General features: G+C 55.2%; 1 protein-coding gene across 3 annotated transcripts in view; it reads right to left on the reverse strand.

The window, feature by feature from the left end:
* The window catches only part of ANKRD11 (ankyrin repeat domain containing 11), a 187,363-nt gene that overhangs the window by 34,732 nt on the left and 126,009 nt on the right, over nucleotides 1-26,622 (reverse strand). For all 3 annotated transcript variants that reach the window (XM_014600269.3, XM_059713968.1, XM_019482794.2), the window contains 2 exons: nucleotides 11,033-11,177; nucleotides 1,378-1,516 (listed from right to left, as the gene is read on the reverse strand). In XM_014600269.3, the coding sequence (XP_014455755.1) occupies nucleotides 1,378-1,516; nucleotides 11,033-11,119 (226 nt within the window). In that variant the 5' untranslated portion in view covers nucleotides 11,120-11,177. The remainder of the gene's footprint in view (nucleotides 1-1,377; nucleotides 1,517-11,032; nucleotides 11,178-26,622) is intronic.

Here is a 26,622-nt window from a genome sequence, read left to right on the forward strand (position 1 = left end):
TTCCTTGCTGCAATGTACTACGACCTCGGTGATCTGCCGGCTTACTCATCTGTGCACCAAGAACACAAAAATAAATGACGATTCATACCTAGATCTGGCAATCAGCACGGGCTACAATTAACACCCTGAAACTCTCCCTGGATGCAGAGGTTCAGCTATGAAAGACTTGGCTATTCAGCACAAACGAGCAAGCCAAGCCTGTTGGCTCAGCCAGTGAAACCAGCTGCTGCCCGACATGCTCGGACGATGACCTGCCAACTTGCAAACCAAACAAGATCAGCCCACAGCTGTGCACGCCAAAGGTGCCATGGGCTGTGACCGGTCACAACGAACTCTGACCTTGGTACCTAACTCAGGAAAAGCAATAAATGCCCCATATCCCACTGCAGGGACAAGGAGCCACGTCCTCCATGGACGTGCCTGGAATCCCTCGGTTCTGCCATTGGGTTACAACCGAGGCAGCAGGTGAATGGACACGGATGATGGAAACGTCTCCAGGCATCCGTGCCAGAACACACCTAAGGTGGAAGCAGCTCAAACAGTGGGGTTTCATCACTTCCCTGAGGTCCCGCAGGTCAGAGCTCTCCATCAAGAACATTTCTCAATTCATTCCCTAACTGGTTTCACCCTATTATTAACTCGGCATTGAGCCAGGGACCGTCTTCAGCCGATCGCTGGCAGACTTGCCTCTCCCAGACACTTTACCTTTGTAACCAAATCACACAGGGCTAGCTCTTGCTCTCCATTTTTGCTGTGCTTCCTTGATCTCCTGCACAGATTGCAGGGTTTCTGACACTCAAAACAGCCAGTACTACGCAATACTTCAAGTGCAGATTCCCCAGCGCTGTACGACATGGAGCAGTCACGGACTGGATCTCTTTTGCTGCACCAAAAACTACACTGGCTTTGCCGTCTGCGCACAGCAAGGCCCTGCATCAAAAGCAGTAAAGCCAGCGTGTGCCACACTGCAGCAGGTTCACTATCCAGACACGCATACACACTAAGGTAAGGTTTTTTTAGGAAACCTCCTATCTAGCAAGTTCTGGCTCTGAGGCTCAGTGCTTCTTCCTCACCAGCTGAAGTCTCAGTTGATGAATTGGATTAGCTAAAAGCTGAACAGGAAGGATCGCCACGCAGCCGGAGAACACGTCTCTTGATAAGCCCATTTGTGTTCGACTCAATCAGGCTCATCACCAACCGTGATGCACGGCACTCCATACATAACGCTGTGCAATGCTATGCCCCGTGCTCAACCGCCTCTACCTCTGTGGCTTCAAACACCACCGCACGGCCACTGTTTCTTAGGAGAAAACTCAACCAGCTACTCCCCCAGGTCTGAGCCCACGGGTCAGTGGTTGGGTGCATATAGTCCCTTACCTGTATCTGAGTCTTTTTGATCTCCATTTGTTCCAACAGTGAAAGGCAACTTCCGTTTGGTAGCTCTCTCTTTCACCTCTTTGCCGCCATCACTCCGGTCCAACTTCGGAGTCTTGGTTAGAGAAACTTTATCTTTATCCTGCAAAGGAAAGGGAAAAGATTCACATGAGGCTCTCCTGGGGCATCTGCTTACATGAAAAAGGCTGTCATCTCCCTCCCTCCCCACACCTGTACCCCAGTCCAGGTTCCTAAAGCTTTCAGGGTCACCCACAGAAAACCAGATTCTCTCCTGAGAGGTTTTCCTTCCATTGCACCAGCTCAAACAGGCTTCTTTTCAGATCGTGCTGCTGATGCAGCTGCTGGGAGAGTATGAACTTGAGGTTTCTGCGGGCTGCTTTACAGGGGTACCCATGCAGCGCACTGGGTAGCTGGGAAGGTATCAGGTACAGTCTGGGTCTCTCTGCAAACCTGTGATGCTTGGAGCCACCCTCCCCGAACTCCTCAGTGCCATGCTTTCTGGGCAGAGCAAAGGGGCTAGCAGAGAGTCGCTCTCCCCAGGGCTGAGCTGCCAGCCGTGGGAGCATTCAGAGCCCGCAGAGTGAAGAGCGGAGCCTGAGAAACCCCTCCAGCTTCGCTCCCACTCCGCCATCCTGCAGGGCAGCACCTGGTGCCACTGTCAGCCCATCCGCCCAGAAATAATCTGTTTACATCTCTTAATTAAGAGAGAGCAATGCTGAACTGAGGACAAACCACAGACAGAGCAGGGTCAGGGCAGGCTGCGCAGGGAGTGCACGCGCCCTCCTCTCGCGCGGGAGCACAGCTTGGCCATTTTGCCTGCAGAGTCCAGCGACCTCCTGAGCAAGGAGCACAAGGGGGGCTGCGGGAGCACAGCGCTGCGGGGCAGCTCAGCAGCTCGCTCACTGTCACACGGGGTTATCGAATCAGCACTTTCTGTTGCGGGGACGGAGCACCATGGTGAGAGATGAGCGAGAGAGAAACAGGAAGTGCCAGGACCAAGCTGGGGGTTTTGGGGGAGTTTTCTTGCAAAACTCCCAGGTGGCTTTTAGGGTTCCCTGGTTCTGAGCACAAAGCACACTTGGGGGGAAGGTGTGTGCATGCAGCGTTGCAGGGCGGTGGGGAAGCGCGGTCTCACTGGGAAACAAAAAGGAGCTTGCAATCCCTCGTCCTACGCTGCGAGCCCAGGGCTTTTCCTCGAGGTGTGCATGGCTGGTTCCCAGCGCAAGCCTGGAGAATATTCTGGCAGGTGATAAGCCTGCTGTAGTTCCCGACTGTCTACGGGATCTGCCCTGCAGCCAAACACACGGAAATGGCTCATGGTGTATGCAGCAACATCAAAAATCAGGCTGCCAAGTCCCAGCCAGCCCGCTCTGCCGTCACTCGGGCCTGTTTTCTCCAGCCCGCGCTGCTTCAGAGCCCGTACCCTAGCCCGTGGCCCACAACGACTGCAGGGGCAGGCAAGCAGAGAGAAGGCGACCGGAGGGAGGTTTATTTCAGAACTCCTCTGGGTGGTGAACGAGACGAATATCCCTTTCGTTAATGAAACCTAAGCAAGGAGACGATGGCTGGTGGAGCCCACAGCTGACCCTGACCCCTCTGCCTCCCAAGCACAGGCTCGGGAAAGTCAGCGCGAGTGCGAGTGCGAGTTCAGACACCGGAGCCCCTCTCTGGGTCTGGCCTGAAGCGTTCGGCGCCAGTCTGAGGCTGCCAGTGGGACTCACCGCACGCAGAAGACCCACGAGTTTTTAACATCCCTGGGTAAATGACCTCTCCTCTTTTGGAAATGCAGCATCCCAAGTTTAGTGCTGCAAAAGCAGAGCCAAAACGGGCAGTTTCTTAACACAACTCTGATTTCAAGACCTCAGCAAAAGCTACACCCTAAACTTCTGCTTTGCTTGACTTTTAAAAACATACCCAAATCATACAGCCTTGCTAGAGCACGGCAAGCAACCCCAGCCACCAGACCGAACAGAAATCCCCTTGGCCCGAAACACGCTGTCTGCATCAGACAGGCAAGACCCTGGCAGGTGCCTCATGGTGCCAGCAGTCATGAGACCGTGTCGTCACCGCGTGTACCCTGGTCCTTCCTCTTCCCGCGTGTCTATCTGGTGCCGGCTCCGCACGCAGATTACTCTGTTTGCCTGTGTCAGGAGCTATTGCTGGTGAACAGGGCTGGTATTAAAGCTCAGGCCCCGTGATATATGTTCCAACCACAATATTGAGATCTTACAAAATGGATTCAAAAGCCAAGGATTTTTTTTTTTTTTTTAATTAAGCTCTATGAACCGTGGCTAACAGCTCTACAGCAGGATCTCCGCTGTAGCGCAGACCGCCTCTGCTTTTGTGGTTGGATGGAGCCAGTAACAAATATCCAGAGAAGGAGCGCTATTACTTAACATTTGGAACTGGAAAAAGGAGCGCCTTGTTAGAGATAAGGAATAGAGAGCTTTCCCTCGTCGCTGGAGCTAGCCAGGTGCCAGAACAAATCCAGAACAGCCAAAATAAACACGCTGCCATTCTGTTTAAAAGCTCAGCAGTAAAATACTTTTGTCTTATTTTCTGACTTGCAAATAAAAATAGCTTGCAACGAGGAATTATGCCGCTTCTTGTGCCAGGCACCGTTCTGAACAGATCAGGAGCATGACAAGGTCGGGGACAGGTATTAGCTTACATCTGCGAGCCAGAGAGACAGAGGAATACTATTACCCCGCAGCCAGGGGTGAGTGGGGAGCACCGGCACGCAGCCGGAGAGACGAGATTATTCCTGAGTCAATTAGAGCTGACAATCAGAACTTGCAGAGAGCCACTCGAGCAGGGTGGTTTGCTTTTCCCCCTCCAGAGACGGCACCGTTAATGCGGCACCTCGAATACTAGCAAAGCAACGACACCGCGGGCTAACGCAGTGCCTTTTCTATGCGGAGGCCGTCTCAGCGGGATCACCTGCAGACTCAACGTAGGAGCAATTCTCCTCCTGCTCCATCACAGCCGCTCTGAACTGAAACACCCTCCCTCCTCCCCGGGGAACAACGGGACCAGGGAAGCCTCCAGGCACGCTTCTCTCCACTGGCAGCTCGCTCCTGAAGGCACCGGCCTGCGTATTATTACTCCATGTCACAAGCCAACAAACGAAATGCCATCTTTTCTTGTAGCTGAAATCTCCTGTATGCAGGGCCTCCAGACGGCCAGCATCGTGGCACAGCAAGAGGGTTGTGTCTGCAAGAGCGTTCAAGAAACACCCGTCAGAGCTGACGTGTCTGAAATGACACCTTTACGGTTCGAGCCTTGGCCACTGCAGCTTTCATGCTCCCGGCTCTCTGCCCGTGGGCACGGAAGTGCAGATTCAGCTTTGCAAAAGGACTGTAAAGGATGCATTTCTTTCTGAGTTACCGGCCAGGGACCCTGGTTACAGCCCCGGCACAACGTGTCAGGGTTTCTGAGACACTGAGCACTTGTGCAGGAGACACCCGAGCTCCATGCCAAAGAGCTCCAGAATGCAACGTCCACGACAAGGACTCGATTGTGTGCGACACAAAAGTGCAACTGCTTATTTGTCTGCAACCCCAGACCAGATTTCAGCTTGAGAAGGCCCAAGATGCTCTTTGTGTTGCTTGGAGAGCACTCTTCCTCCTCGGGAACTGGATTTGCAAACACAGGCTGGCAGTGTTGCTGGGCTCAAGTCATCCTGGGAAAGCTTGTGGCCCTCATGTTCATTGAAACTAATAACCATTTTAAATCGGGACTCTGAAAAACAAATTTCACACTTGTGTTTTCAAAGAAAGGCACGGCAAGTTAATCTGTAAATGACTCTCCTTGTGGAAAAGGATCGGGACAGCCCCTATCCATAATTGGTGCTCCAAGGCAGTCAATAATTCCCCTGTTACAAATTAACACAGCATATCAATTGTAGCAGAGAACAAAAGGCAAGAGCCCGAAGTTACCCACTGTCGCAAGGAGCCGCAGCCAGAAAGGTATCAGATATTAATAAGCTGCCGCCTGACAAGCAGGTAGGCACTCGTAGCACTTCATACGCTCTGAGCCACGAGGAACCTTTTACTGGATCATAAGCCTATGGCAATTGCTGCAGTAAGGCCGCTAGTAAAGATTTACCGTAGGGGTAACTAGCTGCAACAGCTAATGATGAAAACGCTGTCCGCCTCCCACCCTGGGGCAGTGCGGAGATCCAGCCGTGATGAGAAGGCATGCCCTTCCTTTTACAGAAAACCAAGCCACGTTTCTTTTCAGGGCACGCGACCTTCCCTCTACTCCGAAGATCTGTAACGGGCAGTAAAGAAGTTCATCTGAAATTGCTTGGGCTCTCTGCAATGACTTGGCCCCTACAGGCATCATAAAGCGGAGGTGTGACAGCAGAGCACAGGTGACCCAGGAGGGAAGGGAGAGCAGAGCAGAGATCTGGAACGACCCAGCGCACGTCGGTCACATCGGTCCGCGCCGTCCTCCACGCTGGGGGAGTCTGCATCATTCGACACTTCTGAAATTTAGGCTTCAGCAAGGGAGAAATAATCTCTAGCTCTTCAGGACCCGTGAAAGCACGTGCCACATGTCTACCGAGGCACAGCGATGCAGCCTTCCGGCAGGGAGGAGTTGGCAACCTCTTGGCCTGGGCTGTACCGTCGAACAGGCAGCCCCCTGCTCCCTCCTCCCCAGCACCGCCACTTGGCCATGGACCCAGGCACGAGCCCGCGTTGAACTGCTGAGACCTCCGCTCTGGCTGCACGAAGAACGTCGTTTCACTCGACTGTTGACAAAACTGACCCACATTCCCAACTCTTATGCAAAGCTCTGCACTTCCAGGTGATGGAAATCCCCAAAGCCCTTTGGTCTGCAAACTGGGTTGAAAGCATTTCACATTGCAACACCGAGGAAAAAGTCCACAGCGATGGAATGAAAACAAAATGAAGCCCTGGGAAAGCAGAGCATGCCTAAAATGGCCAAGCGGCCGAGAGATTTCCTTCCGAAAACCCCGCGATGGAACCACGGCTCCTGCACAATCAAAGGCAGATTCCTTGATGACGAGAGTTGAGCGACTGGGATTACGGCAGGGCCTCGGGACCCCATCTAAATGGGGTCCCCATGGTTTCTGAGAGCTGCTCAGGACAGAGACCACCTCTAACCGTCTGAATGGAGCGGGCACAATGGGCGGGAGCGTCCCTTGACCCTGGAAGGTCGAGGATCGAAATTCTAAGTCTGAGCGTCACCCTGGTTAGCTTCACGCTTCTCGGATGCTCATCTCTTCGGCGCTGTTGTGCCTTTCCCCTGTGGCTGTCACAGGGACCTTTCCTCCATCTCAGCTGATGGCTGAGTGAGACCCTTCAAAGCCTGTCCCCGCAGCTACTGCGAGTGCCCAGGACCCCCCACAACCCAAGTGCGGTCACAGCCCCCACGGCCCGTGGAAAAGAGACTGGGGAGCCTGCTCACTCGCTCGGTAGCTTAAGCCCTCGGCCCACCGCAGACTACAAAGGGTGACGCATTGCACCGCTGGGGTTACATGTCAGCCTCTGAAGCGCACAGAGATGGAGTAAAACATAAAAGGACGAAGCTGCTTTGCAGACAGCGTAACGGCATCGACGAGCGCAACACGCACTGGGCACGCTTTGCACCCGGTGCCAGGCTTGGAAAGGCCTTTCCCAGTCAGACTGACCTGCCTCAACAGGGGCTGAGCTCCCCTGCCCCCATGTTCAGGAAGATGCTAGCACTTCCTCTGCCAGGTGCCTGGCACCCGTGGCCGGGCACTGCAACAGTGCCCGTGTCCACATGCCCAGGAGGAGGTGGAGAGCGACACGCAGCAGTTCCTGGAGCGCACGTTCAGTTTGCTCCACGCAGCAAAGCCGCACTAGCCACAAGCATGTTGAAAGCTGGGGCCAAGCATGGCTTTCCCTTGCACCCAGAGCGTGCGCCAGCCCTCTGGACCATGCCATTACCCCCTCCAAAAAGTTCTCTCTCGCGGTTTCTAACAGCGTTTATAATGAGGCTGGATCCACTTAAAACACGCTACGATTCAGACTGCAGTGGTACTTGGCAATGTTTTCAGCCGCGGACGTGTTTGCCGGTGCGGAGGGATAAGGACCTGTTCCCAGAACGGCGCTCTGCAGAGGCGCATGTGCATGCAGCTTGCATACTTTTATACAAGCTCTTAGGGCTGAACTCAACCTGAAGCAGCTTCTCCAGAGGCTGATTCATCCCTGAGTCTTCTGAAGAGGCTATGAATGTTTCCCCCTTCGCCTCTGCAGAATAGCACGCGCAGTGCTCACATCAGACCCACGCTCCCTTACCATGCTCCTCTTCCTGGCTAGCCTCAGAGGAAAATGCTCCTTATAGCCGAGAAGCAATAAGAGACACCCTGGTTGAAGCCCCTCACCAGCTAGACAGAGGCCTGTTCTCCCCCCCGGGATGAGAAGCTAGTAAAGCCTCGGCACTGCAGGACACCGAGGGCTGAGAAACTGGTAGAAGCTCACTACCCACTTCTCAACTAATGCACAGCTGAAGGGGAAGAGCCTGGAGCCTGCTTCCACCAGCAACAGCCCCCTACGAGAAGGAGAGGTGTCCGGACTCCCTCCAAGCACTGAGCCCCAAGCTTGCAGGATGAATGCTCCCAGATATGCAACCGAATCCCCCATACGCTCTAGCTACGTGCCTCCAAACCTAGCCGTTTCAGAGCTGTTAGTTGAATGTCAAAACAACCGCCCATGTTAAGGTCACGCGAAGGAGAAAACATGTTCAGTGCTGAAGTCATTTGCCATGTGAACGCTTTGTTAGATCGAGCACGCAGCACATCCCTCAGTGAGACTTGGCCTGGCCTGAGCAGACCCCGCGTTGCAAAGCCCAGCGGAGAAACCTCTATGTCCCTTAGCCGCCCTGCTGCGGGCACGGCACTGAAGGAGCCGCAGGCTAAGCACTGACAACTGCAAGATGAATTAAAAGCTGCATCCTGCCCGCCAGGCAGAGACCACTGTCCTCGCTCCCAGCATCCTACAATTAACCAGAAAGGGCTGCTTGGCGACGTGCTCTCCTTTGCCCAATTACCCTGAGCTTCATCTCAGTCCCTAGCGGCCACGAGTCTGGAAACTCCTTCCCGGGTGGAGAGGGCTGGGATTAAACAAGCAGAGAGAACACACTCCCCGTCTCCACTAAGCAACGCTAGCCTCTAAGGTCGGCGCTGGGAACTCGTGGTGGGTCAGCAAAAAATGATTCATGCCCTAGTTATTAAGCTGAAGAAAACAAACTGGAGCTCCCAGCGTTCTGCGCCTAATATCCCCCCCCCCGTCAAGCAAACCCTAGCCTCTGGGTGACCCAAATGCAGCTTTTTCTTTAAACTCCCATGAGCAGGAGCAATAAAATGAAGGTCACAGAATCACAGAAACACGGGGCTTGAAGGGACCTCTTACGGGTCACGGAGTCTAACCCCCATCCAGACCATCCTGGTCTAACCTGTTACTAAAAGACAGTGGGCACATCTTCAGCTGCAACTAATGCTATTTGGCGTTACTGCACAGTAAATTTATTACCTGCATGTGCACAGACTGCACAGCAGACTAATATACTGCGCAGGAAGCGCTTGCACATGTAGATGGTGACGCTTTACTCCGCAGTAGATTCACAGATTGTCAGGGGCTGGAAGGGACTTGCAAGATCATCGGGTCCAGCCCCCCCTGCACTAGGCAAGAAAGACAACTGGGGTCAAGACACCAGATTAGTCCAGTGTGCAGTAAAGCGCCTCGTGTAGACACGGCCGGCCAGCGTTGTCACAAAACCACAAGACAGAACACCCAATATGAGGACAACCGACTGTGTCCTTCCCTCTTCGAGGCACCCGCTCCGCAAGCAGCTCGATCCCAGCACTGACAACACCCCAGCTGTATTTTCTAGTGCAAGCAACACCGCCGGGTTTCAACCTCGTCTGCGAGGGAGCAGCCAGGGTGAATGGTGGTGCCTTTGCCGGGTACCCTACCACTCCGCCTGGCAGCTGCTCCTCCGTATTCAACACTGCCGTTCCCAGCTCCTGCGCTCGTCCCAGAAGCACCATGCTGTGTCCTAGCAACGTGCTCTGCTCCGCGTGGGAGCAGCGATGCACTTCTCAGCCTGCCCCTGAAAACAGATTCAAACGTGCGTGAGCGCAGGACCAATGCTCCCAAACCCCTTTGATTTGTGACTCCTACCTAAGATGACCTAATGAGCTCCCTGTTCTGCCTTTCTTCTCTTGCTCCTGCAGGTGAGACGAAGCCGCCGTCCCCAAAGCCTTTGTGAGCAGTATGGTCCCTGCAACCGCTCAACACGCACAAAGCCCCAGGGTGTGTCGTCGAGCATATAGAGACCGGCAGAGACAGGCTGTGCCAGCAACAAAAGGTACCCGGAGAACCCAGCTGCCAGCGTCATCCAGGCATCCGGAGCCAGGAGCGAAGCTGGCAGAGGCAGCGGCTCCACGGTCCTGCAAGACTGCAGAACATCTGCAGCCGGGACTGGGCAAGGATGCTGCTCTTGGTGCAGCGCGCCAGCCTCACCCGGAGGCCCCCGTTACACCGTGCAGTGGGAAACAGAGCGCTGCCCTGGCAGGGCTCAGACATTATGCTAACGAGCATGGTCTAGAGAGATGAAATAGCATCGGTGCTGCAGTTACTCGGGGAGGGAGCACAGCTGGGAAAAGAGCAAGCTGCTCTGAGGAACGTATCGGCACCGTCGGGGGAATCCAGGGCAGGAGAAGGACCCGGGGAGGAAGGAAGTGGGGACAGCGAAGAGCAAAGGTGGATGGGAGAACGAGGGGGTGGTGTCTTCATTGCTAGTGAAGCTTGGATTACAATTTCCAGCCCTGGAAAGAGGAAGTCCAGAGGGCTCCAAAGACAGGACGAGCTAAGGCAAAGTGGATCAAATGGGGGAAGGAAAGAGTGGGAAGAGCTGCCTACGAAGCAGGACAGGCTGCCATACATTTAGGTTTCACTTTGGAAGGGACTCGTGCCTACTGTGCTGGCCAGAGCAGAAGCTGCCTCTGGACTCTACTGTGACCCAGCGAGACCCAATCAGAGCTGCCGAAAGGCTGGCGGGCCGGGGGCCAAAGCGAGCGGGACGTGCTGCGGGTGGAAGGGAGCGGCGCGGTTTGCCTGCCCTCTATCCGACACCTCCTTTCAATAACTTTATCTGCAGCTCTCAGCTCCGTTCAACCCCGAGCAGCCACCTCTCCAGCTGAGCAGCTCAGATACCAGCACCTCATCAGCGACTCCTCGGAGCATCTCAGCCCTCCAGGCTCGTGCGCCTGCTGCCTGGATGGCAACACACATCAAACACGAGCCGTTCAGAGACTGCCCACGGCTGCGCGGGAGGGGGTCTCCCATGGAGGTTTCTCCGACCCAGGAAGAACTGAAACTCACTTTCCTCTTGGTAACCCCCCACTCCTCCCCGTCACACAGCCTCAAGTCCCCGTCACTCCCCTGCAGCACTGCCCCGCACAAGTCAAGGGTTATGAGCCAAAGTGGAGCGTGCTGGAAGCAGAGCCCTTCGCTCACCGCTGGGCAAATAGTGTCTCGTTCCAGATCTACCGGCCGCTAGCAGGCACGTGGCCTATGCACAGCCCCGGCGCTGCAGCGTGGCCCTGTTGGGGCAGCGAGGGTAAAAGGAAGGGGCGAGTTACCTTTTTCCCCGTTTGTTTCTCCACCATGTCGTTGCTGAGAGAGAAATCTTCTGACTGTGGTGTTTTAGAACACCCACCCTTGGGCATCGTTCTGCCGTGCTTACTTGATCTTCATTTATGCTGCCATCGCCTCGTCGTCAACCGTCTGTTCAAAGAGAGAAGCAGAGAAAACAGGCGTTTTACAAAGGGCTGGTCAGGAGGGGAAACAACCGTCCGGACGCTACCTGCTGGGGCCGGCCACGCGGCTGTGCTGGACTCCCCAGCACAGGGCAGCGGTCCGAGCCCAGAGCTGGGCCGACTCTGCCGTCGGTTCTGGCTTTAAGGGACTGAACAAGAACACAGGACTGGAAGAGGCCAGCTGTTTGCAGCCCTGTGCAAGCATTCACCCGCGGTGCCTAGGCATCGTCCACCCCAATCCTCTGCCACATGAACCCGAGCTGCCAAGAACGCTATACCAGGGCAGAGTGAAAAAGCAGGGGCCACCGCAAAGGCTAATCCAGGCCAGCTGCAGGCCACGCACAGGGCTTGTAAGGGGAAAACGTTCGATGTCACACACGATGCACAATGGGCAGCACGCAGACACTCAGGGAGAGCCCTGGGTCTTTGCTTACAGCGCTGCTCGGGATGCTCCCGCGGGGCTTCTCTCAGCGCCCGACAGACCCAGCAGAGACTCTCCGTGCTACGGTTTGCAGAGCTGGCCCCCGGGCACCTTTCGGGATGCACGCTCCTGAAGACTGGCCTGGGGGAGCAAGTATCTAAAGCAAGCAACTACAAAACCTCCTCCTAAAACGTAGACAAGGGTCTTTGGGTAGATGCAGTATCTGTTATTAGACCAATTAAATAGTTGGAAAAACTGCTTTGGGCACAAACGCCCTTCTTCAGGCATTGGGAGAGTCTCCCTATGCCCGAAGAACTCTCCCTAAGCCTGAAGAAGGGGATTTGTGCCCAAAGCAATTTTTCCAACTATTTAGTTGATCTAATAACAGATATCGCATCTATTCAAAGAACCTGGTCTGCCTGTGTCCTCAGACCAACACGGCTACAACCAGCACCTCCTAAAAGGTGTCTTTTGTGCTGACCTCTGGGGAGGGCAGGAACACAAGGAGCAGTGTTCCCTGAACGGTTTACGGAGGGGCCTCCGCGCCCCGGCTCAGCAAGGCCATTGTGCCGTGGCCTAGGTAAGGCACAATTAAGGAGCCTAACAAAGAGCTCTGTTGCCCATGCCATGTGTTGCCTGGTTACGGAGCTGAAAAGACGACTGACATCCGAAACACACAGCAGCATGTGTTGTTACGGAGATCAGAAACGTGGTCTGGAGCCAGGGCAGGCAGGGCCTTTAGGTGAACAGAAATATCTCCGGAGGCTAAAAAGCACCGGTGACCCACGGCCAGATCCTGCAGACCGACGGCCCGCGGGCACTGCCCACGCAAAAGGTTTCCTCCAAGCACCGTCGGAGAACCTTTCCCCAGCGACCCGCAGCCCCGCACATCGCCCTGAGCCCATTCGCTTATTGTGGCCGCTTCTTATTTTTTTTGAGCTACAATTGCAGGAAATTGTCCAGGAATTGAGTCACTCCAGCAATCTACCACGGGTCTGGGAATTTTGTGGGTGGGGATGGAGGAGAGAACAGCAGTGAGATGGGAGAAGCCAAAACCTCCTCGACTATTTTTTTTCCCGACGCTCCAAGAGGCTCGGACCATTTTTAAACCTGAAACCGGAGATGGTTCAAACTCCGCAAGTGTTCGGTCCCGGGGGGGCCGGGGCTGGAACCCACCAATTCATTTCATACCAGGTGATGAAATGCCCATCACGTTCAGAAGCTGCTGCTGTGCTCGCTCTGTGGCGGGCAGGGGACCAGAGCCTCCTTGGCCCACAATTCGGCAGTGGGCAGAGCTCTGTGGAAACCCCGCCATCGTGGAAACAGCTCTGGGGTCTATCACCAACCGTCCCCGCTTCTCCCACCGGGTCTGTGGAGTTGGCTTGGGTTTGGTGGTTTTTTGTTGGGTTTTCTTTAACTACAAAATAATTCTCCGTGTCCCCTGCCAGCCCTGCAGCGATCCACGTTAGCCAGCCACGGAGCCGTTCCAAACCACGCTGCGAGGCATCACGTAACAGGCGTCTGGCAGGACAGGGCTCTCTCCGCAGACCCGGCTCCAGGCTGTGCGCGGGTCAGCGAGAAGAGTCTACCCGAGTTTACTGAAGGGAAAAGGGCAAGAGGGACCTGGAGGTCTCTGCAGCCTAGGGAGGGTCATGCTGGGTACCAGATACCCACCGGGCACGTCTACACATCTGCATTTACTGCGCAGTAGCCAAAACTACTGTGCGGCACGGGCACGCGTCTACATGTGCATGCCTATACTGCACAGTAAATATGGCAATTTATGCCGGCTTGGGTGTAAATTTGATTCCTGCATCATGCACGTACCAAATTTACACCCGATTAGTTACTGCGCAGTAATGCACGTGTAGATGCCTTACTGCGCAGTAACACTTTGTGCGTGGACTGACTTGGGGCTAACTTTAGTCAGTCCACACACAGCGCTAATGTGCCTTAAGGCCTGCACGTGTAGGTGCTGGCCTATTCCTGCTTGCTCTGCAGTACATTTAAGCCGGTGTAAATGCACATGTAGACACAACCACAGAGAGGGCTTCTCCCCTGAGGGAGGGGAGCAGGAAGGAGCCCCCTGCACTGCCGCAGGAAACAGGCCACGAAAGCCAAGGCTGTCATGGCTGGCACTGGTGTCACGGGGAAAGGGGGAATCCAGCACCTCGGTGCCACCAAACAGACAGTCCGTGGAAAATACTGAACCTGGAGCCCGGGTTTCAGAGCAGCCGTGCTGGACGGGGACGCCTCTCTCCTCCGGCCACACAGGACACCGGCCCCGGGCCGAAGCACCGACTAGACGGGGCACCTTGCAGCAAACCCATTTCTCCCCAAGGGAGACAGGCCAGTTGCTGGGCTTCATGAAACCCAGGGTCAAGACAGTCAGGCCTTGATACGATGACAAAGTGAGACCCTCATCCAGGCTGCTCTGACTGGGCACAGTACAAGCCTTAATCATTGGGCAAATTAGTGGCAGCAGAGAGAATCGCCCACATGCCAAGATGCAGCGCTTTGACTGCAGGAGAGAGGCCAGCCGCCGAGCCCATCACATCGAGCCGTTCAGGCGCACGCATCTCGACACCAGCATGAAAATCTAAGGAAAGGAAACTCCAAAGGACTTGGCGTCCGAGGATGGAAATTCATTTACGCTCCACAAGGGATATTGAAAACACACGGCACACGAAGCGGCCTGACGTGCCGTAGGACGTCTGAGGCCTGGTACAGCGCTGGGGGAGACTCTCCCCTGCAACTCAAGCATGAACGACGTCGGATTAAAGCCCGCACCAATTTAGGATTCCCTTTCAAGCGTCTCCCAGCTATCGGTCTTGAAGGCCACGCGGACTTGCCAATTTATTCCTGAAAAAATCTGTCTGCCCAGGGCGTCACCGGGGCTGCTTGTACCCGGGGTACGTACCTATTCACGTGGAGCTCCCAAAACCTGTTTAGCTGAGAAAAGGCCAGACGGATGCCAGATTAATTCTGCACCCCTTCTGTTCATCTAGCTGACTCATTACACTTGGAAAGCTGGCTGCCTCTCCATGTAAACAGAGCGCTGGCCTATTTAACAGCTTGGAGGGAGTATTACATTTGCACAACAATTACGAACAATGCTTGCAAGCCTCAATTCATTTTTCAGAGGGTTTAATAATAAAAGTCCGAGGGGGGGAAGGGGTGCTACCCTCGGCACAAGGGAGGGAAGGCAGGGAAGAGGAGAGTGCCCCGTTTTCACGTGTCGCGACCGGGGCGCTCGAATCCGTGTCGCTTGGCTGCAATCCCTGCAAAGCGGAAGACCGGCCACGCCACCCTTTCTACCAGGCGACTTGCAACTTTGCTTCCCGACCAGGAGACAGTCGTCAACGTTTCTATTTTGTCAACAATTAACTAAGCCCCTTGAACCAGATGATTACACGTCTGTGGCACAATACGGAAGTAGGAGACCGAGTGCGCTCAACATCATATAATCCCCAACACTTCTCCAGAACAAAAGGGACTGTTTACATGTGGAAGGCAGCCAAGCACGCTGCTCCTGGACTCCACAACCCATGTGCAAATCAGCGCTCCCCAGCCTTTTCAACCTGAAATGGCAGCCGTGCCCACAGACATTTGCAAATCATTTTTATATACTGGTTTCAATGAGTGCCCCCAGGGAAAGGATGGGCAGGGAGGGGGGAGTCTTGCTAAGACGTAGCAGGCCTGCCAATCACAGCTGACGGCTGGTTCGTGCAACCTCGTACAGGCAACAGAGATTGGTAAAGCTGGCTATTGAGACCAAAACAGCCTGGCGTCCCTCGGGACCACGCTGTGTCTCGATGCGCGTGGACTTCTTTTCTCTTCTTTCCCCAGGCGCTCTTTCAAAACCAAGCAGCAGGTCGCCGTGAATGCGGCAGGTCTGTGCCGCCTTCCCGTCCCCGATGGCTCGCCGACACCAAGCACGACGGCCTGTCTGCGAGGCGCGACCCGGCGCAGAGCAGGCCAGGGGGGCTCGGAGCTGCCAGCTCCCGCCCTGTAACACGCAGCCAGCAAGGCTGGAGGGAGCGCAGGAGACGCCAAAACATTTGGTGGCCTTATAAGGAAGGGAGCTGGAGGGCAGCCTGGGAGCCCGGGACCTGCAACCCTGACCTCTGCTCCCGAAGGAGGTCTGTCTCCCTCCAGAGGCCACGTGTCCAACCCGCAGCTGCGTGCTCAATCTCAGCATCCCTGGGGCTGACCTCAAAATGGGCTGAGCCCAGGAAGGAAACGCTAACTGCGCGCTCTCGAAACGTCTGCCGCTTCCTCGTCGTGCAACCGCCGAGGTCTGAGCCCGCGCGCCGCCTGCTCTCGTCGGGGGTCGAGCCTGCAGGACAGGCACATGGCACGGTGTTTCCACGCCAGATCGAGGTGGCACCAGTGCAGCCAGGTGGGCTGGGCGGGAGCACGGCTCTCATTGCTGCCTCGGCTCCCGCGTGTCTCCGATTGCTTGAAGGGCAATGACCATTGCTCACAGTCACCTAACCAACCACGTGTCTCCGACTGAAGGGCAATGATTTTGCACCTACACTGTGAACCTGCGAACCCTTCCCGACGAAGCCTGCTGCACCCTGCGGTATTTTTCCTTCTCTCACTTTTATGGATACAGCCGTGCTGGCTCTGCGATTAGTCATTTAAAAAAAAAAAGCCCAACAAAAACCCATGAGCACATAAGACAGCAAGAGGTCTCTGGATATTTTCACATGTATAACGTGATAACAGGGAACGTACACAGCGTACGCTGCACAATACATGCCGGACGCGGAGCAGGGGGGCTGCCGCACGCTGATGAAAGGATTGGGGATGGGTGGTTGTTTTTTTTAACGACTGAAGCATGAACAATGGTGTAAATGTCTTGTTAAGCACAAAACGGAGCAAGAGAGTGAGTCACGTCCCCTCTTGAGGCTGCATCCCGGGGAAAAGGCCTAGTCTAGCTATCGTTCAAGTTGGCCAGAAATAACCTTTGGGGGAAATGCCTTGGTTTAAATTTTAAAAAACAACCGACACGCAAACACGCCCACGGAAAGCCACATTTGAGGATCCATTTACAAACCCCAAACATTGGAAACCAGTGCTAAAAATCACTCAAAAACACCATAACTCTCTCTATCCTACCAGCAACCCGCCGCCCTTCCTTGACATGTCTGGGCTGCTTAAGGCCAGTTTTCTTGTGCTGAGGACCATCTCTGTGAACTAAAATATGTCTTAATTCTCTGCCAAGTCTCTCGCAATAGGCTGTGCATGCATCGTAGGGACATTTGGAGGAGCTGCCATCCTTACAGCTGTGCGGACCGTGTTAAACGAACAGTATGTACCATGGGTTGTGCACCTCTGCGCGTCTAACACCAACGGTGCTCATCTGTCATCACCACCGAGCTTTGCTTTACCCTTTAAAGTCCTATCGTATCAAGATCTGGGAGTCGAGCTGCTTGTATCAATGGATGTGCTAACACTGTCTGCAGGCACTTGTATAACTGGTGACCCATGTACCTTGGGGAACAGGGAGATTTTTGTTCCATCTCTGGTTTGATTCAGGAAGTCGTAAAGTCCATCTCGCTCTGCGGTCTCTGGATCAACATAAAGAAGGCGGGAGGCCTGCGAGTTAAGCAATGTCAACACAGGTGTGGTTTCGCTGAAGTCATATTACAGTGTGCAATCACAAAGATTAACCATTAATAAGGCAGGCAGCACGATGCATCACTCCTGTGCTCGCCGATGAAGCGGAGCGGTGCCCTGTAGAGGATCCAGGTGCCTCTGAGCTTTCACTATAGTCTGGGGCTGAGTTATGGCTCTTTTGGGAGACCACGATGCTAGGCTGTGCCCCAGCTTAAAGCGTCCTGGTCTGAGAAACTCAAAGCTTCATGGTTTTTCAACGTGGGCACGTCCAACCAGAAATGAACCCATCCCAGTGCAAGAGACCATTTCTTCTCCTGCTCCTTTCACACAGGCATCAACCCTGCACAAATCCCCTGCCCTTCCAGTGCTCTCTCAATCCAACTATTTGGGTTGGTCTAATAAAAGATATCAAATTCACCCAAAGAACTTTGTGTGCCTATGTCCTTAGACCAACACGGCTACAACCTACACCCCTGCTCTCAATCCTGGGCATTTACATCCAGTCTGCATGGGATCAGAGAGACGCAGGTGAGTGTGCATCAGCCGCACGCACTTGTGTAGAGATGCAAAATGGCTGTGAACAGTTCAACTGCTCACTATGCAGCTGGAGCCCCGACAAATCTCACTGCTAGTTTAAATCAAAGAAATCACGCAAAATGAGGGTTGGACCTCAGGAGTTGTATCCAGTCCACCCCCTGCTCCAAGCAGGACCAGCCCCAACTCCATCATCCCAGCCAAGGCTTTGTCTAGTTTCTGGGCATTTTATTACAAACGCATGGAAACACATAGACAACTGTGACTTGCCGGACTATTTTAGACACCTTGACAGGCCTGTAGGACTTGAACAAGGTCAAGGCAGTTCTGTACCAAGCTTCACAGGCCCCAAGCAAACCCTCCAGATGGGTCTGTGGCGGTGACTTATTACACAACCGAGTCTGTGCTGCTCGGCAGTTGCGTTTAACCACAGAAAACCCCTGCACGAGTCGGCTGCCGGCTGGGCCAGTATCCTACCCTAGCAGTATGCGCGCCGGGTTAGAGTCTGCACGACAAGGATACGCCGCCTTGCTGTGTTCGTCTCACCGTTGAACAACCAGCTGGAAACCTGCACAGACCTACGCCACCCAAAATAGACAGGACCCTTCTCAATCAAGCTTAAGACAGCCCTGCCCAAATCAATGGCAATAGCTTTATTGAATAGATTATCTCCCCGCGGCGTCTTCCCTCAACGATCCCTGTGCTGCTGCCTGAAGAGACTGCTGGCGTCTTTGGGCCTTGCTGCTTATCTTGCAAGTGGCTGAAGTTGCAAAACCCTCTCGTTGCTGCCGGTTCCCTGCCCTGTGGTCAGGAGGAGGAATCATTTGCTGTGAGGAAATCTCAAGCCGGACTCTTGATTGTTCCAGGAAGGCTGGAACAGTTTATGGCCCCTCTCCACCACATCCTTTGTCTTGCCAGACAGCCCGATTGCAACACCGCTGCTCCCTTCCCACAAGCAAAGGTGGTTTCAGGACCTCCGCCGCATTCCCGCATGGGGCCGCGAGCAGCCGAGGCTGCGGCATGGCTTGGGTTTCTGCTGTGCTACCGAATCAGTCGCGGTTAAACCCGATGAGAGGACTCTACCGGGTGGCGAACAAGCAAAGAGAAGCAGCACGCGCCGGCAGAATGCCTTTCACCGACCGAGAGGAGCCTGAGGATCGTCTTCGTCATCGGAGGTGCTCCCCGGGTGAACAAGAAGTACTCCGTGCGCGTGACGGGCCGTAAAGGTGCCAGGAAAATCCGCTGGGATTCTCCTACACAGACAGGGCTGGATCTGAGCTTTGGGGACAGGAGACAGGCAGGATGGCCGAGCCCCACGCCCCGGGAACGGCAGGGAGAGGGGCTGAGCAAGCCGTCCTGGCACGTGCCCCCTGCAACAGAAAGGACGTGGATGAGTTGGAGAGAGTCTAGCGGACGGCAATGAAAATGGTTCAGGGACTGGGACACAGCATGGATGAGGAGGGGCTGAGGGATATTCAGTCTGGAGAAGAGAAGACCGAGGGGGATTTGATATCAGCTTGTAACTCCTGGCAGCGGGGCGCGAAGAGGATGGAGCCGGGCTGTTCTCAGAACAAGGAGCAATGGGCTCCAGCTGCAGCAAGGGAAGTTGAGGTTGGATATTAGGAGAAACTCTCTCACAAGGAGGGTGGTGAAGCACTGGAGCAGGCTCCCCGGAGCGGTGGGGCAGTCTCCATCCTTGGAGGTTTTGAAGACCCGGGTCAACAAAGCCCTGGCTGGGATGATGTGGTTGGGGCTGGTCCTGCTCCAAGCAGGGGGCTGGACTAGATGGGACCTCCTGAGCTCCCTCCCCACCCTCGTTTTCTATGATTTTATGATCCTGTGCTGTGAAATGTAACCCATGGCACAAACCGATGTCAGCTGCAGTGATGACTTGTGACAAACACCCGTCCACGAAGGATGGGACTGAGCCTGGATGCTTATTTACCAGCCAGTAAAGGGCCCTTTGAGCTCAGCCTCAGTCGCTGCTGCCCTGAACGGGCCCTAACAGACCCCGGGGAGGCTCCCTAAAGAGCCCTGTTGCAAAGCGTGCATACAGACTGTGCTCCCGGGTGGTTAGAGCAGAGGCTTGTGACTCTCCCGGCTCTGGCCTCTCTCTGAAGCTCCCTCCCCGCGGGCCGAAGGAGGACAGCACTGCCTCTCTTCACCCAGGCCCTGAGGCTGCCTGCTTGCAAGGCGCTCTGAGCCCCGGCCCAGAGGGCTCTGTATAACCAGTCATTCTCAGGTTCCCCAGAGAGCCGTACGGTTCGAGGCCGGGCACGAACAGATGGGAGAGCGCGGGGCTGCTGCAGAGGGGTCTGCACGCCCGTAAAACACCCGGGGCTCCTCCGCGCCCCCGTGCTGGCTCTCGTCAGGATATGAACTTCCGTAAGCTGCACCTGGATGCTCCTGGCCTCCGGAGCCGGTGCACACAGGTGCTCTGCTGACGTGCAAGCTGCAGCTCAAGCAGATTCGGCGCCACGGCAAGCAGAGCCCCGAGAATGAACTCAACCTTGCGTTCGCTTTGCTTTCTCCTCCTGTGCCATCCCCACTCTTTGCATGTGGGCATCAGCAGCAGAGCGTTACCGGGAGAACTGCTATCCTGACGGCAAACTTGTGCTCTCGAGATGGAGAAATGCCTCGCTGCGGGTCACGGGGAAATGCTTTGCCTTCCACTTGGTACCAAATACGCCACCGGCGCAAAGGGGCCTGAGTCGGACCAGCAGGAATCCCACCCCAGCACCGAACGTGGCTGCAGCCACGCATCACGTCCCCACTCCCCAAGTGACAGCTCAAGGCCACCCTGGTCTATTTAGGGACACAGGCCTATAGGTGCATGGGGACAGCCAGTCGGGGCTCATCATCTCCGGAAGTGAATCCCCACAAATCGTGCGAAGCCCGGCAGGACGGGCCGGCTCTGCAGCCAGGCTCCTCCAGGTGCACCGCTTCCCTCGTTACTCGCCTCATCTGCATACTTTTCATTTCCCTCATTCCTGGCACCGAGTGCTTATCACCAGCGCGGTTTGCTAGCTGAACACCATTTTAATAGAAAGCGATTATGTCAGCTTATACAAGCCCCATCTGTTTCTTACCTAAGGAAAGTGCAGGCTCTGGAAGGCATCACAAAGCAGCACGGATTTGCGCTTCTTATGTTGAAGCACCGAGCCGTGACAGCCACCTCCGGTGGGGTGCTCGTGTTCAGATGCCCCTTCCCTGGAGGCAAAGCACCGGCAAGCACATGCATCTGCACACGTGCATGCACACGACTTTCACCACGTGCACCGAGAGGCACGGAGGTGAGATGCTTCTATGTGGGGCCCAGAGTCAGAAGTAAAAGGAAGCCCCTTCTGCTCTCCAGCCCATCCCCGGTCTGGCGGGGGTCCCGGAGACACGAGACATGTGCTTGGATAAATGGGCTGGTTTGAGCTGGTCTTGTCTGGGGCTGGTTACAAACCCAAAGGCAGGGGTCCCGGAAGGTGATATGGGTTGTGAATTATGGTTTGCTGGTTTACGGTCCGCAGTCTGCCCACGTGCCCTGCTTCAGGTGCATTTGGTGGGCGGGGGTCCGGCGTCCTTTTCACAGCAGCACAACCAAGACGAGCGGGCATGAACAGCTCTGAGAAGGCAGAGCCCTGCCTGCTTGCAGATTTGAGGCGCCCCTCAGCAAGCGCCAGCTCTTCGTTTCCACTCCTCGTTTGACTACAGAAAAATAATGGAGCCGTGTTTCTGTTGCTAAGAGTTTGGGGAGAACGTTCTTAATGCGCTGGATTCCTCTTGGAAACCTCGGGGCTTATCCTGCGAATCAGGCTGGCACACCTAGTGGCACCCCTAAAAGGGTCTCATGGCACCCCAGGGTGCCAGGCACCCTGGTTCACAGTCACCGAGCTGATGCTAGCTCCAGGATGGGCCTGGAGACACCAGTAGGGCGCAGGAAGCTTGGCCCTGGCAGCGTTGTGCCACTTCCCGGAGCAGCAGATGTCTTCCCTTTCCAAGGGGAACCTGTCACCAATACCGCATGGGCTTCTCGGCCCATCCCCACCGGAGCCGGGAGTTGCACAGGAACGGGGCCTCCACCCCAGCCCGGCTCAATCAGGAATGCACAACCAGCTCCGGGGAACTCCTGCTGCGCCCACCCTGCAACGCGCTCGTGGGTCCAACAGCTACGCTGCCGCAGCCCTCCGACGCCAGCTCTCCCGGCTATGCCTAAGCGGTGGGGCGGCAGGGCGAGCCGGTGGCTCCCGTCTGCCTGCCAGGCCCCGCACGCACATTCCTAAATCACGTCCCCGCACCACGCAGCTACGCACCCACGCACCCATCTCCATACCCGAACCCCCACCCTCCTGCCCCTGGAAAGGCGGTGCAAACCCTGTCACGGGTTTTTAGTGTGCTTTGATCTGCCATGTGACCCACAAGAGCCGCTTGGCAGAGTGTTAAAGTTATGTGTATATTTTTATTGCTATATCTAGAAATAAATATTTTTGGAAAAACAAAAACCATTAAATCCCAACGCTATCTTTAGAAGTTGGTTGGTTTGTTTTGCTGGGGGCAGCATCCAAACAAGGAAGCCTTTGCAAAAATGAGCCGCACATCACGGGGCCGCATGGGGCAAGAAGCCAGCGCCAGAAAGCACGGGCAAGAGCAGAAAGGCAGACGTCTGCCCGCTGCAAGCTCCGGTGGGTGAGGGAGAAGGAACGGCCCTCGACGTCTCCAGGCAGCTACTGCGACCGCCCCACCAAACGACAGCGCCTCACCTCTCGCATTACTTCATGAGATAAGGCGGTTCTTATATCCTCCGAAACACGGGGACGGGAGCTCTGCAATTTCAATGAGCCTGTTTCACCCCCAAGTGCGAGACACGGATCTGTCTAGAGCGGCGTCTGTGCCGACGAGCAAGGCGCACCGGTGCAACGCGCCAAAACGTTGCCGCTTCTCTGGGGCTTTCGGGCACTGCATCCAACAGGCTTCACCGACACCCGCGGGCCCTCTTCTTCCCCCCATCACCTGTGCCAGGCTCCGTCACTCTCCGTCAGAGGCAGATCCACATCTCCCCTGATCCTGCTCTTTGCCCCTTGGCAGGAAGGAAGGGTTATTCCCATTCCCCAATGCTGCCGGCACTTTCCATTCCTCCTGCCAGCTCGCTGGCACCGTCAGACACGAGCATAGCTTGGAAAACGATGCTGGCCAACAGATAAAGCAGTGGACATGCTCGTCCTGCCGGCGGCGGGAAAGGCTAGCGTCCTGATTCTCAACCACAGTGCCGCGGCACCCCGGGGTGCCTTGCGATCCGTTCAGGGGTGCCGCACAATGCTAGGCGGGCTCTTTGCAACAGAACTGCTCCAAGTAGCCAAAAAACTGAGTGAAAACTAAGAACTGGTATCGTCTCGGGGGGCCTTGAATCTAAAAAGGCTGTAAACCACTGAGCCGACCAGTCAGGCTGCTCCTACCCCTGGCTCTACGAAGAGCCGGCATTTTCTGAGCGGGACCTGGAGTCTAACAAGGGGCCCTGAGCCTTTGAAGGTTGAGAACGACTGGGCTAGAGCAAAGCTGTAGAAGGAGAACTCCCCGAAGCAAAATGAAGACTTCACAGACCTCTCAACCTCCCTCCTCTTCCCCTTCCTGTGCAACCCAACCCCCAAAACTGGTATTTCTAAGATAAACCATAATGAGGAAGGGCCAGGAATGCACTTGCAGAAACAAGTGTGTGCTTGTGCAAATGAGAATCAATTTACAGCACACTGCTATGGCCGAACCTGTCATTAGAGCAGGAATGATAGAAAGCTCGCTAAAAAAATGGGCCTACATTAACAGATCATGTGTCTTTAAGCACATAAGCTCCACTGCCACTTAACAGACTACAACCCCACCTCGGTCGCTCCGGACTTAGTTAATTAAGCCAGCTGCACTCAACGTCTGCTTCCTCCTTTAATGAACCAGAAGACTTGTTAGAAAGCTGCTGTTTATAAAGATTCACTGAAAAATCTCATGATTGAGGTTAAAAATACCTAGAACTGCATCTGAGCTGCAAACCACACACGCAGATGCAGACACACGCCCCTACCTTTCTGCAACCCTACAGCTCTTCGACGCGCTTGTCCGTACTGCAGCTGGGTCCCGGTGTCAGAACGGCAGCACTCATGGACGCTTGGCCGGTACAGAGAAAAGAAACTGGCTGGGTTTTAAGAGAGGCTACATCCAACTTGGTGCATTCCCCCACCTCTCAAAATCTCCCCGGGTTGTATTAGTTCTCCCTAGTGGCGGTGAAATGATACCCAACTACCTTAGAGAATCACAGACAATGAGGGCTGGAAAGGACCTCAGGAGGTCACATCCAGTCCAACCCCTGCTCCAAGCAGCACCAGCCCCAGCTACATCACCCCAGCCAAGGCTTTGTCTACTGGGGTTTTCAAACTGTCCAAGGATGGAGAGTGCACCGCCTCTCTGGGGAGCCTGCTCCAGTGCTGCGCCACCCCCCCAGCGAGAGTCTTCCCTAATACCCAACCTTCAACAGTGCGAGGCTGGGAAGGAGGGAGTTCAAAACAAGGCTAATTGCTACCCTCAAACAGAATGAAAAAGAAAAGGCCCGATGAAAAGCCAGCCATTCCCTCCCCTAGAGACGAGATAAAAACAACGGAAGTGTGCGTGCCAAACCAGACCCAAGACAAGCGTGCCACGGCCTCCCCCTCCCCAGGCCCGAGCAGATCAAGCCAAGTCTTCGAAGGCAAAAAAGCAAACCTGCCGCCACCTGCGCAGCGTGCGCGCTGCCGACCCGCCAGCCCCTGCGCTAATCCGACAGAGCCGTGTCCTGGCATGGCGCTGCAGGTAGCAACACCGTGCTGCCCCGAGCATCCCTCCCAGGACAGCACTGCCAGCATCACATTTTAGGTCACCATATGGCAGCGCCAAGACGTGGCCAAAGCAAGCCTCTGTCTTGCAAAAGGGCTCACGAATACAATCCCGGGAGGCCCTGGATGGTGCCGCACTAACAGGTGAAGGGCTTGGCTGAATGCACTTGCACGCTGATGGTGCTAAGGAAGGAAGTACCACCTGTAACCACACTCCCCAGGGCAAGGCTTGTCACCATTCAAATGAAGCCTCGGCGTGAGTCGGAAGCGCCTGACTCACATCTCTCTGCTTCGCAGCAAGGTAAGGCAGTTCACGGCCCCCGCACGCCTGCCGGGGCTTCCAAGGGGGCTGGGGCTCAGTGCAATGGAAAGCCACCTACGCCGCCAAGGAAGCTTGCTCTTTTGGGGGGTTTTTTAAACAAGCCAACCACGACGACACCGGACAGAGCAGCTGGTGCTACTGAAACCGAAGCTGGGGGGCCACGCCTGGTCCAGCAACTGCAGAGTTAAACACTTCCATCTGAAGCAAGTTTCTCCTGATCCTGGTACACGCTGTTTCCCCCAGGAGCTGTGTTTACATTTGATAGCAGCCCGTGCCCCATGGCTGGCTGTGCAAACACGGGGCCTTGGACGCGCCTGGGCCCGGGCCAGTATCCTGGCAACGTGGCCGAAGCCCGCTGTACAAACCACCAAGTGTGCAAATTCATTTCATTCCCCGCTCTTGCACATGGTGGGGAGGGAAAACATTACCTGCCAGAGAGTCCATTCGGGTAATGATTGACCTGGCAGGCCTGGGGGTCTCGGGGGTCCCTTCCCTGCCTGCCTTGGCTTCTCAGATTTCTTACCGCACATGCCTGCACCCCCCCTGGCTTTCGCGGCGCCGGCCTTAGTCCGCCCCGAAGAGCTCAGGCATTGATTGCATGGGCACCCGAAACCGTGTGCTGTGCTCAAGGACCCCAAAAGCCAGAACAAGGCCTCCAGGCACGGTGAAAGGCGGGAGCGGTTTAGCACAGGCAGCGCTAGCATCCACACGGAGCACAAGAGCATCCAGCTACCTGGTCTCCAAAGGGACGAGGGTGCCGACGTGGCTTTCAGCATTCAGGCAAGGCTGCAATGCTGCTCTTTTCTCATGCCAAGGAGTGGCACCCAAATTTCACATCACAGGCACTAGGGCTTTGACAGGACTGCAGAATAAGACACTGTGGCAGCAAGCAAGAACCAGGCATAACTGGGTACCGTGCCAGCCGGTTTGCTTTACTTCCAAAATCGCCTTTAGTCTGGCTACAATGCTGCTTAGTACTATCCACCGCCGCCCCCCCAGCCCTCAATGAGGGAACAAACCTCACTGTTTAGGGCTGTGCATTGCACAAAATAATCCAATCCTACGCTGCAACGCCAGGATCACAAGACCCAACCCTGTGCCAACATGCACAAGATCCCGTCCTTGTGAAATACGGGCTCCAGGAGCTGGCAGTGCCACTTGCACAATTCAGCTGAACGCCATACAATCCCCATCACTGCCTGCAATCCGGAAGAGTAACCGCAATACCCAGGCTACGCGGGGAACGAGGAATTCGCTGCTCTCGCAGCGCTCGCGGACGTAGCACGGCTTCTGCAGGGACCGGCTCCTCAGCTCAGGAACAGCAGATGCGACCTTTCCTTTTCCTCCAGCTCTTGAGGCTCTGCCACGACGGAGCAGGGGGAAACCTTGCATTTAAGTGCCCAGTGCTTTGGGATTTGGCCTCCAGTCTGCTGCACACATACCAATTTAGCAAGAAAATCGGAGAGGCCAGCAGCTTGGAGCAGGCACCACAATAAACCTATATAGCAGGGCTGTGGCAAGACTCCAGGAAATGTGAGAGAATTATTAGTAAGCCATTAAGAAAGGCACTGTCAAGGCAGATAGGGTTTAGGATGAATTCACAAGGCAGCTGTCAGGGATTTTCAGCTGCTGATTCCTCTGTCAGGAAGGCTGCTGGGTGCAGGCTGGT

The sequence above is a fragment of the Alligator mississippiensis genome, chromosome 10, assembly GCF_030867095.1.
Source record: "Alligator mississippiensis isolate rAllMis1 chromosome 10, rAllMis1, whole genome shotgun sequence".
In the NCBI taxonomy this organism is placed as follows: domain Eukaryota; kingdom Metazoa; phylum Chordata; order Crocodylia; family Alligatoridae; genus Alligator; species Alligator mississippiensis.